Here is a 15,928-nt window from a genome sequence, read left to right as displayed (position 1 = left end):
TTGAGTGTAAGTCAAAGGGACCCGACATGTTCACTACAGGGCTGTGTTTTAAGAAGCTAGTAGGACTTTGAAGAAGTACACATTTTATATATGATAGTCAAACTAAATCACATAACATTAATTGGCTACACAAGTTATCTCTGATTGATTAAAGCAACAAAAAAAGCCCAACTTGTGTTTATTTTATTTATTTATTTCTGAGGTACACAAAGGAACAGTTGCTTCAGGTTTGTTATTTTCAAATCAAGTTTCTGTGAATTCTGTCACTGTAAAAAAAAAAAAGAAGAATATGATTGAACTGCATCAAATGGCACCTGGGTTGTCATGTAATACATAAACTTAGGGAGTATCAGAAAGAATATAACAGTAATGGTTCTCACAGAAATGAGATTGTGTTTTGAGTTCTTTTTAGTTTAATGAGTAAAGTGAGCTTAGACAAAATATATTTTAATATATTTTACATGCTAAAGGTGTCTTAACATTTTTTCAGCGCTACATGCTTCATCTCTTTAAGTAGACATTAAAGCCCATTAAATTAAGTTTTTGACCATTTGAAAATTGAAAATGAGTCTGCGTGGCTGAATGAGACTAACCTATATAAATAAAGTTTGAATAAAAATAAAAATGAAATGTGGTAGCACTTATTAAAAACCCAAACCCTTTAGTGGATGCTTTAAAGATCATTCCTTTGGCTTCTCGTTAAGGGTATGAGCAGGTGATGTGAAGCAACAACTTAACAGGTGGAAGTTGTGAAACAAATCACATAATTCTGCTTGCTTTCTCTCTGTTGCAGACCTATCACTGTGTAGAAACTTGCAGAGAAGTTGTGCAAATCAAATCTGTTTGGATATTATTTCCAACAAGATGATTTTAAATTCAAGAAAAAAAAAACATCAAAGCAGAGTCCGGATGGAATAAGGATCGTTAAAAATGAAAATAAATTAATCAGATGCTGTTGTATGACTTCACCCAGATGATGATGATGGTGATGAAGCTGACTGTTATAAAGATTATATAGAGGATGAACAACAGGCGGTCGATGATGAGACCGACCTGGATCCACTCCTCGGAGCTGCGGCCTCCTTTTAGCTCATGTATGACCTGATGGTGGATGGCTTGGAGGTCTCCACTCAGCTCCTTCAACACCTGCACCATCATGTCTCCATTCAGCAGCTCCTTCTGCTCTGAAGTCTCATTCGCTTTGGCCACTTGAGAGAAATCATTCATTTCTGTTGCAGAAAAAGAAAAGGCGGAGGATATCACGTCTACCAGTTTAAATCAAGACAATGCAGCGAATTAAACCAACAAACAACTGAACAACCTTGTGCATCAGGATTTTGGATCACTGTGTCTTCTAATTCAGTGGGTTTGGAAGGAAGTCCAACTAGCCGACCCAAGAAATGAAGAACTAACACCCTGATCCAGCGAGGAGGTGGAGTATAGTGAGCAGAACCACACAAAAGATTGGTAATGAAGACAGTCTCCAGCAGACTGGTAACCATCATGGACAGGCACAGCGACAGGAACACATCTGGGACAATGACAGTTTTTTAATAAGTCATTTTGCTTACAAACACTTCAAACGTCTTTTTTATTTGTTGAAAAATTAGGCTTATTAAAGGCGGATCTGTAGTCAGACAAAAATGTAAAGGTACAAAATGGCTACAGGAAGAAATAAAGTGGAAAATAAATTATATGAGTTCTTGTCAACTGACTTATGAGCGGTATGGTGTTTCCAGTGATGGGCAGCAGGTCGTTGGTGCTGAGCAGGAAGACGGTGTAGCCCAGGATCAGGGTCATCTTGAACAAGGACCGGTCAATGTTTTGTGCAGGCAGCATAAAACTGAAGAGGTCCACTGTGATGAGGAAACAGCTGGGGATCAGGAGGTTCACAACGTACATGACAGGTTGGCGGCGGACCGAGATCTGCAGCGAAGGTTTCACACACAGAGCATGGATAATCTGACAGGTCAGGTATACAACCACATAATTTTCACTGGGTATAGTTGAGTAACATGGAAAACTATAATGGTTACATATTATTACAGGGTCTTACATAGAAATGAAGCTCCTGATAAGCAGACCCATCCATAGGTCTGATCGTTTTAAGGTCTGATGTGATTCCAACTAATTCCCATTCACCCATGGTCGCCATTGCCTCTTTTGATGCTTGAAGTATTTCCTTTGCTGAATTTCCAGAATACAGTTGTATGGCATCCACTGAAAGGAAATTAAAATGAGTAATCTGGATCAGATGAAGAGGTTTAACATTAAAAAAACAGATAACAACAAAAACTTCATAAGTCTGTCTTCAGCCAGGAGTAAAAAGAAAAGTTACTTACTGTCGAGTATGTAAGAGTTGAAGGTAAAAGTGCAGTTCTGAATGTCAAATGGGAACAAGTAGATGTCAAGACGGCAGGAGCTTACAACTTTGACAGGCTGTTGATCATATACACCACCTTTAAAGTGAAGGTAGGTGTACGGGACCTCTGGGGCGGTGTTTTGCCCCATGCTGCAGGACGACAAAACGCAAAAACTATCAATCTTCCAACAAAATACTTTATAGATACATCTCTGCAGTTTGAAGACGAGTTTGTTGACAAGCAATGGACAGAAAATAGAAACTGAAAGTGGCTGCGATCAGGCAGATAGAGATGGATCTCATGATTTTGTTGAAGGTAAAAGTGCAGTTCTGAATGTCAAAGATCACAGATCACAATAGTGTGAATGTTTATGAAGCATTCACACTATTGTGATCAATTTTTCTTCCGTACAATTTTCTGCGCGATTCTCGACCCACAGTTTTTAAGCTATTTCATCAAATCATACATCAAAACATTCAGCTCTTTCTGGACAATCCTGCTGTGACTTTTGATATTGGTGCAACTTTAGCTTTTTGAAATATTGAGCCTTTGCTGCCATTTCTTTCTCATAGAAAATGAATTTCTCATTTTACATTCTTCAAATCTTTAGATCTGTTTACAACTTTGACTGCTCCTTTCACATTTTGTTCTGGTTCAGCTTCTTTCAGCTTCCTTGTGCAAATTTGAACTTTTTTTCTATCTATTTGCAACCAGTTTCAGCAGTTTTTTTTTTTTTCAGCTGTTTTGTGGTCCTTTCAGATTATTACTAACTACAACATTTTTGTGCTTCTTTTAACTTTTTTATGCTAATTTCAGTTTATTAGAATCCTTTCATCTTATTTCTACAAGTTTCAGCTTTTCTACTACTGGTATTTCAGCTACTATTAAGCTGTTTTTATGCTAATTTAATTTTTTTCAGCTAATTCCACATTTTTTCCACTAATTTCAAATTTTTTCAGCCTAATTCAGCAAAAACATAATATGTCCCTTCTGGTAATTTAAGCTTCTTTCTGCCTTTTTAGCTCCTTTTCAGCAATTTTTTTTTTGTTGCCAATTTCAGTTTTTTTTTTTCCCAGACAATTTCCACTATTTTGTGCTCATTTCTGCTTCTTTCAGCCTAATTGGGCAAACATGATCTTTCTGCTTTCTTATGCTAATTTAAGCTTGAGCTACCTCTTCTGCTTCCTTTTTGGCACTTTTTTTTTTGTTGCCCGATTTCAGCTGTTTTCAGATAAATTCAAGCTTTTCATTGTAATTTCTGCTACTTTATGTCTAATAAACTTCTTTCTGCTAAATTCAGCTTGTTATGCTCCTTTCAGCTTTTTTCTGCTCGTTTCTGCTTTTCTGCTATTTCAAGGTCAAGGTTAAGGTTCCTTTATGTCATTTACATCCTTTTCAGTCAACCTTTATTTAGACAGATAAGTCACATTGAGCCTAGAAGACTCATTTAGAAGTGAGACCTGCTTAGACAGACAAAAAGTAGTGAAACTGGACACATGTAGGAATTTTGGAGGCAAAAGAATCCCTTTCAGACTTTATGTGGTACATTTAGTGGAACAAAATTGTGTACACAGGGTCCCAGTTACATCTAACAAAAGTATAAATTGTAAAGAAAACCAGTAATAAGATCTAAGATATGAACTAAGTAATACACTAAGCTAAAAATACACTAAGCACTAGAAGTACAAAAACAATACGAGGAACAACAGCAGCACGAACATGAGTCTGTGTGAGCAGATGAGTACACATGAACACATCAGCATGAAATATATCAGCAGCATGAGATCAGCAGCATGGACAGTCAACAGCACACATCAACAATCAAGTGGTATTACAGTGATTTTTTATTTCACAGTGATAATCCTGGTTAGAGATTCATGAGTCTAACAGCTTCAGGGTAGAAGCTGTTCCTCAGTCTAGTGGTTCTACACTTAATGCTCCTTAACCTCCTGCCTGAGGGGAGCGGCAAAAAGTGTGTGTGCTGGGTGAGTGGGGTCCTTCATGATGCAGATGGCTCTCTTCCTGCATCTAGAGATGTAAATGTCTGTAATGGTGGGGAGGCTGACTCCAAAAGACTTCTGTGCAGCCTTCACCACTCTCTGCAAAGCTTTTCTTTCTGCAACTGTGCAGCCTCCATGCCACACGTTGATGCTGGAGCACAGGATGCTCTCCACTGCACACCTGTAGAAGGAGGTGAGGACTGAGCTTCCCAGACCAGCTCACCTCATCCGCCTGAGGACGTAGAGTCTCTGATGAGCTTTCTTGATCGGGTTGGTGGTGTTGTTGCCCCAGCTCAGGCTGTTGTTCAGGTGCACACCCAAAATTTCTAAGTTTCAGCTACTTTTTAGCTGTTTTTGCGTTCAATTTAGCTAATTCCACATTTTTTAGCTCATTGCAGCTCCTTCCACTTCCTTCTGGTAGTTTAAGATTTTTTCTGCCTTTTAAGCTACTTTAAAGTTGTTGTTTTTTTAATTTCAGCTTTTGTAAGCTAATTTCCTATTTCTTTTGTACAATTCTGCTTATTTAAACCTATTTCAGCAAATATGTGTTCTTTCTTCTACTAACTTAGGCTTGTTTTTCCATTTCACCTAAACTTCAGCATGGTTTAGCTAATTTCAGCAGTTTTTCAGCAAGTTCTTGAGCAATAAGTATTCACACTGCATTTTTGCAGGAAATGCAATTTTTCTAGTTATTGTAAAGTTTTCACCACTTTGACATAAAAAAAAACAAAAAAAAAAACTGGACAATCAACAGATGACCAAAAATAAAAACTGTCTTGTTTAATGGAGTAAATTGAACTTACAACTCATTAATGACAATATCTGGCACCCAGAGCAGTTTCCGTGGAACGGCGATCCATTCAAGGCCACATTCCTCTTCGTCCCACATGGTAAATTCATTATTCCAATCCTGCACATTAAAAAACAAACAAATAAACACATTCATCAGATTTCTATTTAAACAGGCACTTTATGACTGACACCAGCACAAATGGTCTTTGAATTTTTCATTTGTCATGTCAAGTCTAATAAATTGAATTTCTCTGATTTTTATGCTTTGATTGAGACAAACACACATTGTGAAGCTGATTACTAAGAAAACACTTACTATGGACTCCCAGATAAAGGTTGTCAAGACCTGGGACTTTTCATCCTAGAAAAGAACCAACAAATTTTCTGCAACTTTACACAATAAATTAGCTATATCCATCACAGTTATATACAGAATAATGTTGGATTTAGAGGAAAAAAAAAGATGAGTGAAGATACAGTAAACACGGTTGTATTTTAAAGGAGTTTTCTTACCACTCCCAAAATACCAAATAGGGTGAAGCTGATGGTGACATTGGTTGTTGATGACATATTAATAACAGGACGAATGGAGTTCAAGTCAAAAACTGGCTGGAGAGCACTCAGCAGTGACGTTGGGTTAGGCTGAGAGCAGTTCACGGTGGCAGAGCTGCACGAAGCTGCACAGCAACGAAAAGATGAAAAAATGCTGAATTTTCAGGAGTCAGTTTCAAAATGGATCACACAAAAATGTCAACTATTGAGCAGAAAATCTGCACCAGAAATAGAAAATGTTGTAAATGCATGCAGTACGAATTTGTCTTGAACGCTCTGATGGGCCTAAAATGAATTTATTCTCTTTCTGTTCAAACATTTTAACATGACAAGAGAACAATGATGTTCATTTCTCACAATAGATGTTTCCATTGTTTACTGTGAGAGAATGAACTCACTATAATCCAAACAGAGAGGAGAAGAATATAAATATATCTCTATCTATGTTGTAAATGGACTTGTACTTACCGAGCATCAGCAGAGAGATGATGATGATTAGATGTTTAGAAGGCTTGACTTTCATCAGGCAGCACTAAAAACATCAACATTGGGTCAACAGTGGTTCTTAATTAATTTGAGAGTGAGGGTTGTCCTCTAAAGCTCTTAGAATGGGACTTAGATGGAACTATTTGTAAAAAATAAATATAAATAAAAAAAAAATTATACTTTTTTCTTGCACTGAAAAGTTCTGATTATCTCAAAGTTTCAATAGGAAACTAATATATAATTTCAGGTTACATTTTTAACCCCAAGATGCTTTTAGCATGAACAGGAAGACATTAATTTTATTTTTGTTCTGTATTTCAGTACAGACATAAAATCCAACAACTGGATTATAAATCTACAAATAAAACCAACGAGTATGACCTTGATACTAAAAAAAATAATTAGGGGATAACATTTTAATTAGCACACTTTAATTCTTATAATTCAAGATTAAAAATGAAAAAAACCATGTCTGCGCATAAAAATGATTGAAGATTTCAATATTTCAAGTGCTGATTCGGTCAAGAATAAGCTATAAAGTTACATGATGTTGCTTAATTCCACATTTTAGTGGATAGAACCATAAAATGTTTCTTTGGATGGTTTGAGTTTTGAGTCAAAGTTTTCAAACGAGCAAAAATTATTAGTCTAAAAGCAAATATTAAACGAAATTCATATTTAACAATGAAGTTGTTTTTCAGAAGAGGCATATTGCTTTAAAATTGGAGCAGTTTTTTTTCTAATAAAATTTATTAATGTTTATACTTTGACTCAGAGCTGAACTAGAAAGATATTTATAATAATTATCCTTAAATTTATTGAGCTTTTTAAAAATGTTAATATTTGGTTCTATTAATTGTTATTCTTTGCTTAGGAAAACTGTTAATATGTATAACCTAATATTATGTTAGCTCAACTTAAGTCTGCAATCTGTTTGTTGCTTATTTTTGCACATTCTGTTGAGCCAACATTTAAAGCTATAGTTTTTACATAAAAAAAGAAAGACATTTCAACCAAAAGCTGATTAAAATTTTCCAAGTAATTTTATTTGGTAGACACTGTTTTGCTCCAAATAAAGTTGCACAATAATACACACAGAGCTTTAAACCATATCTAATATTTAGCGAATTCATTAGAATAACATGACCATATTTCTAAACAGCACTTAAACTCTCTCTATTGTTTATGAATTGTATAAATATCTTAGCTACAATTAATCAGTTTTTAAAAATCCTCTAAAAAAAACTTACAGAGAAGTTGCAACAAACATCTGAACCCCTAGATGAACGGAGCTCCTTTGAACACAGCAGCTTACTGGTTGTATGAGTTCACCCAGATAATGATGATGGTAATGAAGCTGACTGATACGAAGACGATGTAGAGGCCGAACAGCAGGCGGTCAATGATGAAACCCACCTGGACCCAGTCCTCGGAGCTCTGCTTCCCTTTCTGCTGCTTCTGATCCACCTCGCAGCGGATGGCCCGCAGGACTTTACTCAGGCTCCTCAGCTCCTGCAGGGCCTTATCATCCTCAGCTGCCCCCTTTATTTCCGGGGGCACATTTTTTGACACCACAGTGCCGCTCCTTGATATTACTGTTTGGAGACAAATAAACTAATTTTAAGAAATCAAAGGGAAAACCAAAAAAATTGCCTTACATCCTCAGCTACTTTCTGTGGTCTCACATTTATGAATGTAATTTATTGTAATCAGATTATATGTATACCTGGGTCTTCTGTTTTTTTAGGCTTTTGTGGCATACAAACGAGACAGCCGAGAACTTTCAGAACGAGCACGTTAATCCATCCGGGGACGGGAGAGAAGTCAGCTGAATTGCACAACAGGTTGGTGATGAGGATCGTTTCCAGAAGGCTGGCCACCATCAGAGCCAGGCAGAGAGAAAAGAACACATCTGGAGCACAGAGAGAGATTAGTTTATATTACCAGGTCAACATCTGTAGCATCCTTTGAAAATAATTATATCATATCGTAAAGGAAGAATATCAAATATAAATGGCTCCCACATGCACCCATAGTTTTTCCTCCCACAGACAGCACTACCAGCTACATGTACTGACTTATGAGAGGGATGGTGTTTCCGGTGACGGGCAGCAGGTCGTTCATGATGAGCAGGAAGACGGTGTAGCCCAAGATGAGGGTCATCTTGAACGAGGATCGGTCTATGCTCTGCGGCGGCAGCAGGAAGCTGAAAAGGTCCACGGTGATGAGGAAGCAGCTGGGGAGGAGGAGGTTCATCACGTACATGGTGGCACGGCGGCGCAGTCTGATCTGAGGAGAGAAGAAGAAGAAAAAACTTGGTCAGAAACAACACATTTTAACTTAAATCACCCAGATCATTTGAACTCTTTCTGCCTGTTTGGAATTGAAGAAACATTTATTTTACAGCAACATATTTTTCTTTTGTCAATTTACATAAACACTTGAATTTTGTGCTCAAAATGAAAACCCAGTTTATTTTTATAACACAAAACAAGCAGAGTGATAACCCACATTAAATGCCAGCACATCCGTGTAAAGACCTGTTGTATCATCATTTATCAACTTCTGGGCAGTGATATCCAATAACTCCCATTCTCCCATGGTGGTCATCACATTCTTGGAGGCCTTTGTGATTTCTTCTGCAGATATCCCAAGGAAAATCTTGATTTCCATAGCTGAGAACAGAAAGATCAGAAGAGCTAAGCTCAGTGAAAGACCACATATAACTTCACGAGACATGGTTTGAGTAAGGGAACTAAAACATGTTGCTGGGACTCACCGTAGTAGATGTAGGAGTTGAAAGACAAAGAGCAGTTTTGGATGTCGAAGGGGAAGGTGTAGATATTGAGGTTGCAGGAGCTCACCACTTTGACAGGCAGAGCGTCGTGCACCTTGCCGTCACTGTACAGGTACACGTATGGGACAGATGGGGCTTTGTTTTCCTCCATGCTGCAAAACCAGAGGAAACAGATGAGTGCACTGAGAAGATGTTTAATCAGAGACGGTGATGCTGATGAGTCAACACATCTCCTTGGATGGCAAAAACAATTTGAATGTTCTAAACTGGGGAACCTTTAAAAAACACATACAATTATTTAAATTAGGGATGCATGATATTATCGGCATGGCATCGGCTGATATTATCGTTAAAGTTAAATATCGGACATCATCCATTCTATCAAAATAACTCACCGATATATAAGACGCTGTTTTTGTATGGCAACCCAGTGACAAGAATGCCTGCAGTGCCAGCACAATGTGATGACGTCACGTGCACGGCACACCTACCTGATCTGATCATGGTGGAGAGGAAGAAGTCAAAATGTTATGGTGTGGAAGTTTTGGGTTTTTTGAGGCTATTGAATTCCAAAGATTTTTGGACTACATTCAGCCTCGCTACATCGTCCACAGTCAGAGATATTTTTCTGACGTAACCTTACCCGAGTTACAAGTCGTCACTAAGAAGCTAATAGCCAATAGCATTTGGCTGGGCGAGTTTTACCACAGACATTTGGACGTCCAGTGTTAGCCCCGTTAGCATGATTACCGGTAGTGTTACAGCACAATGGATAGACAAACACTTTGCACTTAAAAAGGCTATCCTTCTGGCACAAGAGTGCAGAGGATCCCACACTGCAGCTAGAACCCTAGCCTGCACAAGTGAGACAGCATCGCAGGCGACTAATGCTAATAAATAACATTTAACACTTTCCATTTAATATAAGTTAAAGTGCTATACATAAGACTGTTACTGAATATGTCACCAGCTCTTACAGCTTTTACACATTTTTTTGGAGCAAGTAAGCCTAAATAAGAGGGCTATGTTCTGACAAAGGAAAGTATATAAAAAATATCGGTATCGGTTATTGGCCAAATAAGTTTTAACGTATCGACATATCGGATATCGGCCAAAAATCCAATATCGTGCGTTCCTAATTTAAACTACAGTTATCATGTTTAAATAACTGAACGTAAACATCTGTATAAAATTAAACGATAATATGAATGTCTAAGCGGCAGCACGGTGGCGCAACTGGCAGAGCTGCTGCCTCTCAGCGAGCAGGTCCCTGGTTCAAATCCTGGTCCAGGAGCCATTCTGGGTGGAGTTTGCATGTTCTTTCCTCCCACAGACCAAAAACATGCATGTTAGGCTGATTGGTAACTCTAAATTGTCCCTAGGTGTGAGTGAGAGAGTGAATAGTTGTTTGTCTCATTTGTCTCTATAGGTCCCTGTGATGGACTTGCAACCCGTCCAAGGTGTACCCCGCCCCTCGCACAGTGATTGCTGGACATGGGCGCCTTTATTTTCATGTTTATCTTATTTATGGTTTATAGTGTTAAATGTATTAAACAAAAATGATAGGTTTTATGAACAATCAACAGTCTTTAAAAGAAACAACTCACAACTCGTTGATCACAATATCCGGAAGCCAAAATTTCTCTTTAGGAAGAGAAATCTTGCTGATACCACACTGGTCCGGGTCCCAGCTGATAAACTCATTCATCCACCACTGCAATCAGCAAAATACAACGTGATGATACATCTACCACACGGATGAGAAAGACATGAAGCTGGAGAAGTGCACGTCCTACATAATGTAGCCAAATGTAAGTGTTCAGAAGTTGAGCCTTTTCATCCTGTAAGACAAGAAGAGCAGCCTGAAAACACTCAGGGTTACGAGATATTTTGTTTCTTACTAGTGTGCAATGAAGTTCAGCAACATTAAACTATGAACTCTTTATTCTTCACCAAAAGTAAAGACAATCTTGTTTTATAAAAAGATTTTCAAAAAGAAGAGAAGCTGATCATACCACTCCTAATATACCATACAAAGTGAAGTATACGCTGATGTTGGTTATGGTCATTTGGTTTAGGACGGGCCGTATGGCGCTCAGGCTGAAGGCAGGAGTCAGAGCTGCCAGCAGGCTCGGCTGGTCTGGTTTGGAGCAGTTCACCTCAATCGTGCCGCACAAAACTAACAAACGAGCAACGACAGCAAGTAGACCGACTGTGTTAACGTGGTTATGCTTGTACAGTAAATGGTAAATGGACTGTACTTATATACATTCATGTCTTATCAAGATACTCAAAGTGCTTTACACTACAACCTGTCCTCATTTACCCATTCATACAGCACTCTAGGTCTCCACAAAGCTAATCTGAATCTGTGGAAACTACTCAGTGCTTTAAATCACTTTCATGCACCGATGGGACACAGATCGGAGGTAATGAGGGGTTCATTGTCTTGCCCAGTGACACATCAACATGTGACTGCTGGTGGATTCAAACCCCCAACTCTCCCACTGGAGGACGACTGCTCTAACCACTCAGCCACAGTTGCTCCAACCCACAGTTGCTTGTACTGTATATTAGTTTAATTTAAGAAAGTTCAAAAATTATGCTATACAAATATTTTAGATTTATTTTGCAACTTTAAATGGGTATTTTTGCTGATGCTTAAAGGTTTGTAAAACAAACAAGCAAAAAAATAAAATAAAAACGCAATAATCCCACCTGGCATGAACATGATGAATATAATCACGCCTGATGGAAGCAGCCACTAGAAATTAAAATAAAATGTGACATATTGAAGAGATATGTCAAACTGACACATACTCAGCCTTAAAATGTCATACAGGGGAAAAGACTTTACCTTGAGTTTACTGTCCTTGGAAGCCATGATGTTTGGAATTGGATTTTACCAGATGTTCAGTTTTTCATGGCTATAAAAAAAACATCTTCTATAAAAGTTGAAGAGAGATGATCATCTACGAACAACCCATCACTGAACAATAAAACCTGCACTCACCTGTTGCACCAACCAACTCCCAAGTCAGCTTTGGTGGCCTCAGATATAAAAAATCCCCCCCCCAACCTGAGCGTGATGTGGACAAATCCTCGTCAAATGATGTGGCAGACGAGGCCAGGGCAGAGCGTTGTTTTCTTACGAAACAAATATAAGCCACAGTTAGCGTGATGCAGCTCCGCGTGTGCCTTGCAGGTGGTGAAAGCCTGACCACAGTGGTCTCAGAGTCACACAGCGCTGGTCACAGGCAAATACAGTGGATGCCAGCTGAGACACAGGTGTCCTCTGGTGTGAGCCACCCCGTGGGTTTACATATCAAATAACAAGTTTGATAGGATTATCAGTTCTCCATTATGATACAATATAGTTTCTCTCCATTAAGGGAGATGCTTTGTTTGAAGTGTCATCGTATTTTGGAGCTTTAGCTGAAGGATCAGATTTTAAAAGATCTTGAGAGCTCATAAAATTAACCCATTTTTAATGAACAAATTCAGTGAAGGTCTGATGGATAAGCTGGACTCATCCTTTAAGGTGCCAAGGCACCAGCAAAATGCAAGAGTACATATGTAGGTTAGTTTCTCCAAATTTCAAGTTTTCTAATCATGGCAGGTTGTCAACAGATGAAGTCTCTTCTTTCTTTCTTCAGGAAGTGGGACCAAAAACAAATCAAAAGCATTTCTGACTTGGATCTTTATTCAGGATGATTATCCATCAAAGGGCAAACAATCTACCAACAAGCAAGTCTGCAAACACGCAGGGTTTTCTAAATGTTACATTTATGGCAACGCAAAACAATATATGCAATTTATTTTTGAAGCAGTAATTCATGGAAAGTTCATCATAGATCATTAAAGACTGCACTGTAGATGGTGCATTCATTGTAAATGTTAAGGTGTATATAATGTATTTGTTTTTTTGTTTTTAAAACAAAAGATAATAATTATTTAAATGACATTTTATTTTGCATACAGGATACGATATGCCTGCTTTAAAAACAAAAAAACAAACAGAGTAAAAAAGTAATTAGGGAGAACAAAGATTGTAATTTATAGAAATAGAAATAAATAGGTGAAATAGAAATAAATACATTTAGTTGCTCCAAACTTTGCACACTTGATTTTTAACAACACTCAACATTAGCTTAGGGCTTTGCAACTTAAGGAAAAAACATTATTATGGCAGAATGAAATGTACCCTTTGTCCTTATTATTTGATATATGCTTCCTATAATGTCAGACTCCTCAAAACAACGCATATAAATACTTAAACAACATAGAAACATCCCTTTAACAAACATCTATTGCACATCTCTATATCATTTTGACGAGATGACAGTTAGATAATTCAGCCTCTTAAATACATGCATGAAAGCAATCAGATCATTTTAGATTTAGTTTATGTGTAAAACAACAATATTCATCACATAAATCATAAATGATTTTCATTATGAGTCAGTTGTTTTTCTATTTTTTTTTTTTTTTAGCCTTTATTTATCCAGGTTAGTCTCATTGAGCCACGAGAACTCATTTTCAAGAGAGACCTGTTTTGGGGAGCACATGGTGGGGTTAGGGGCCTTGCTCATGGGGTGGGGGCAAGTGTGGGTGTTTCACCTACCCCACCCACAATTTTTGATGTTGTCGGGGCCGGGGCGTGAACCGGCGATCTTCAGATCACAAGCCCACCTCTCTAACCTTTGCGCCACCACTCCCCCAGTTGTATTTGTAAATATCATAAAACTTATTTAATGCATGTCATAATTTTGTTAAATTAGCTCAGTCTTCATACAGATTCCCATCTTGCAGCCCTCACAGTGTTTGGGCTCATGAGGACTCTTCACATCGAGATGTCTAGGACGCCTCGATTTTCGACCAAGTTCTTCCTTGTAGCACTTTATTCTGATTTTTTCCATCAGGTTCTCCATGAGGGTATCGATGTCATCTGATTCAACGAGTGGTTTCACCATGGGAGCATGGAGGCATCTCTTGCAGTTCTGACGTAAGGGTCTGACCTTTACAGTGCCCTTCCCATTCATCAGCTGCATAAGGAAGATCACCATGACCTGGTTGGAAGGCCAGCTTCTCCCACATGTGGTGCATCTGAACCTTTAAAAATCACATCACAAGATCATGTAAGATTAGGTGTGTCTATAGAAGAACTTGAATGTGACTTTGAAAGAAAACTTTTTAATTCAAATACAAAATTAAACCAGAAAGTTCAAAGTAGGTTTGATTATTGTGCTATTTAATTTCAAAATGGAAAGTGAAATATTTAATATAAAGTCCAAATGGTAAAAATACCACGAGCAGTTGACATAAGGTAAGCATCGGCTTTGACTCTTGACTGAAAATGCAAGGAGTTTATAAAGGAGAAGTGATGGATGAGTGGCAACAGGTATGATGGGGGCAAGATGATGAGCTAGAAACAAGACAACTGAGGACATCAAGAGGCTGTGACATGAATTACAAGTGAAAACAGGTCAAAGGTCAGAGTAGGGGGGAAGTTTGAGATTGTCATCATTGTATGTGCCCATACAATGGTAAAATTAATTCTCTGCATTTAACCATCACACGTGAGATACACCCAGGTGGAGCAGTGGGCAGCTATGTAAGCCAAGAAAAGAAAAGTGTGTGTGTGTGTGTGTGTGTGTGTGGGTGGGGGGGGGGGGGGGGAGACAAAATTTCACATCATGACAGTTGTAACACATTTCCACAGTAACACATGAGAACAAACAGGATGCTTTCTAAAATAAAATACTTTTATTTCAGGACCTGCTGGATAAATATCAAGGCACAATGGTTTACTTCAAAACTTTTTTAAATGTCAGAGTAATTAGTTATTATCTCTGGAAATAAAAAAAAAGTACAGTTGCTTTATTTATTAAAGGGGAATTTATTAAGCCTGCACAGTTTAGATGGCAAAAAAAATCAATAATGCCATCTGCTCTACTTTAGAAAATAAATGTAATATTAAACATCTCCTACTCATACTGTACTTCCATATCTTCAATGACAAAGTATGATAATCTGTTGTAGGCCTGTATGTAGAAAAACCCTCTCATCAAAGAACATAAACATCACCTAAATAGCAGGAAATTCACATTCAAAAATCTTATGAGGAAACATTTTTTAGCTATTACAACAGAGTTGATATTAATCTTGTTTGTACACAAATATAAGCATCAGCTCAGCTGATGTGGTCTCTAACAGTAATGCTGACCTTGCAATTGTTCTCCTGATGTAATTTTCCCAGCCGAAGTTCTCACGAGAAGCATCAATATTTTCATCAAACTCCAACTGCCAGATGTCTTGTTTGTTGAGCGTCTCTATATGATTCTGGAAAATGCGTGTCCACTGTTGTGTGTCCATCCTTTGAATGTGGAAGCTGAAGTCTGAATGTGCTGGTTGAAGAAGAAACAGCTCTCTCTAACAGCTGATCTGCACAGCTGATTTAAAGACTGTGTTGCTGACTCATCCTCCCCAAGAGAAAAACTTTCATCACTGCACCCAGGAAAACGAAACTTACGCTCTAAGTTTCAAGTTTACAGTACCCAAAATATGAAAGTGAATCTGCACGAAGAAACGAAAATGAAAAATGTTCTGGTTGTTTTGCTTGAAATGCTGACATCTGACGGTTGTATGCTGCTTCTAAAACTTGCCTTACAAATACATGCCAGTCCATGCCAGCCCCTTCTCCGCTTAGAAACAAATATAAATTACTTCTAATTAGGAAAAACAACGAGATATACGCCAACTCATTATAATACTTTTTTTTTCTTCCTATTTTGAAAAAATAACAATAAAAACATTCTTGAGAAAGGTACTTTTGTTTTGAAACAGGAAATGAGCATTCGTGGTCGCTATGGTAACAAATACAAGAAGTAACGGTCTTGTGCGAAATTCTGCTCCCCCGTGAAAATCTGTTCCCCCTG

At 38.0% G+C, this 15,928-nt stretch overlaps 3 protein-coding genes across 3 annotated transcripts; all 3 read right to left on the bottom strand.

Moving 5' to 3' along the window:
* Nucleotides 1-945: 945 nt before the first annotated feature.
* Nucleotides 946-5,258, bottom strand: LOC119407761 (5-hydroxytryptamine receptor 3E-like). The gene is made up of 6 exons (XM_037674579.1): nucleotides 5,167-5,258; nucleotides 2,343-2,512; nucleotides 2,057-2,220; nucleotides 1,716-1,926; nucleotides 1,322-1,531; nucleotides 946-1,229 (listed from the first exon to the last, which is right to left on the bottom strand). Exons 1-6 carry the CDS (start codon nucleotides 5,250-5,252, stop codon nucleotides 946-948), a joined length of 1,125 nt encoding a protein of 374 aa, XP_037530507.1. The 5' UTR covers nucleotides 5,253-5,258.
* A 2,246-nt stretch (nucleotides 5,259-7,504) lies between these two features.
* On the bottom strand, nucleotides 7,505-11,874 carry LOC119430734 (5-hydroxytryptamine receptor 3E-like). Its single transcript, XM_037698207.1, is given in 10 exon segments — nucleotides 7,505-7,788; nucleotides 7,920-8,105; nucleotides 8,272-8,482; nucleotides 8,705-8,868; nucleotides 8,973-9,142; nucleotides 10,598-10,704; nucleotides 10,787-10,890; nucleotides 10,957-11,169; nucleotides 11,709-11,754; nucleotides 11,848-11,874. Coding segments are annotated over 10 exon segments (1,512 nt in total).
* Nucleotides 11,875-13,762: 1,888 nt separating this feature from the next.
* Nucleotides 13,763-15,365, bottom strand: si:ch211-276k2.2 (receptor-transporting protein 2-like). The gene is made up of 2 exons (XM_037698190.1): nucleotides 15,217-15,365; nucleotides 13,763-14,102 (listed from the first exon to the last, which is right to left on the bottom strand). Exons 1-2 carry the CDS (start codon nucleotides 15,363-15,365, stop codon nucleotides 13,763-13,765), a joined length of 489 nt encoding a protein of 162 aa, XP_037554118.1.
* Nucleotides 15,366-15,928: the final 563 nt, after the last annotated feature.

This window comes from Nematolebias whitei, chromosome 3, assembly GCF_014905685.2.
Source record: "Nematolebias whitei isolate Nwh7 chromosome 3, NemWhi1, whole genome shotgun sequence".
NCBI classification, from domain to species: domain Eukaryota; kingdom Metazoa; phylum Chordata; class Actinopteri; order Cyprinodontiformes; family Rivulidae; genus Nematolebias; species Nematolebias whitei.
Note: the sequence above shows the minus strand (reverse complement) of the source record. Positions and strands in the feature narration are given on the sequence as shown.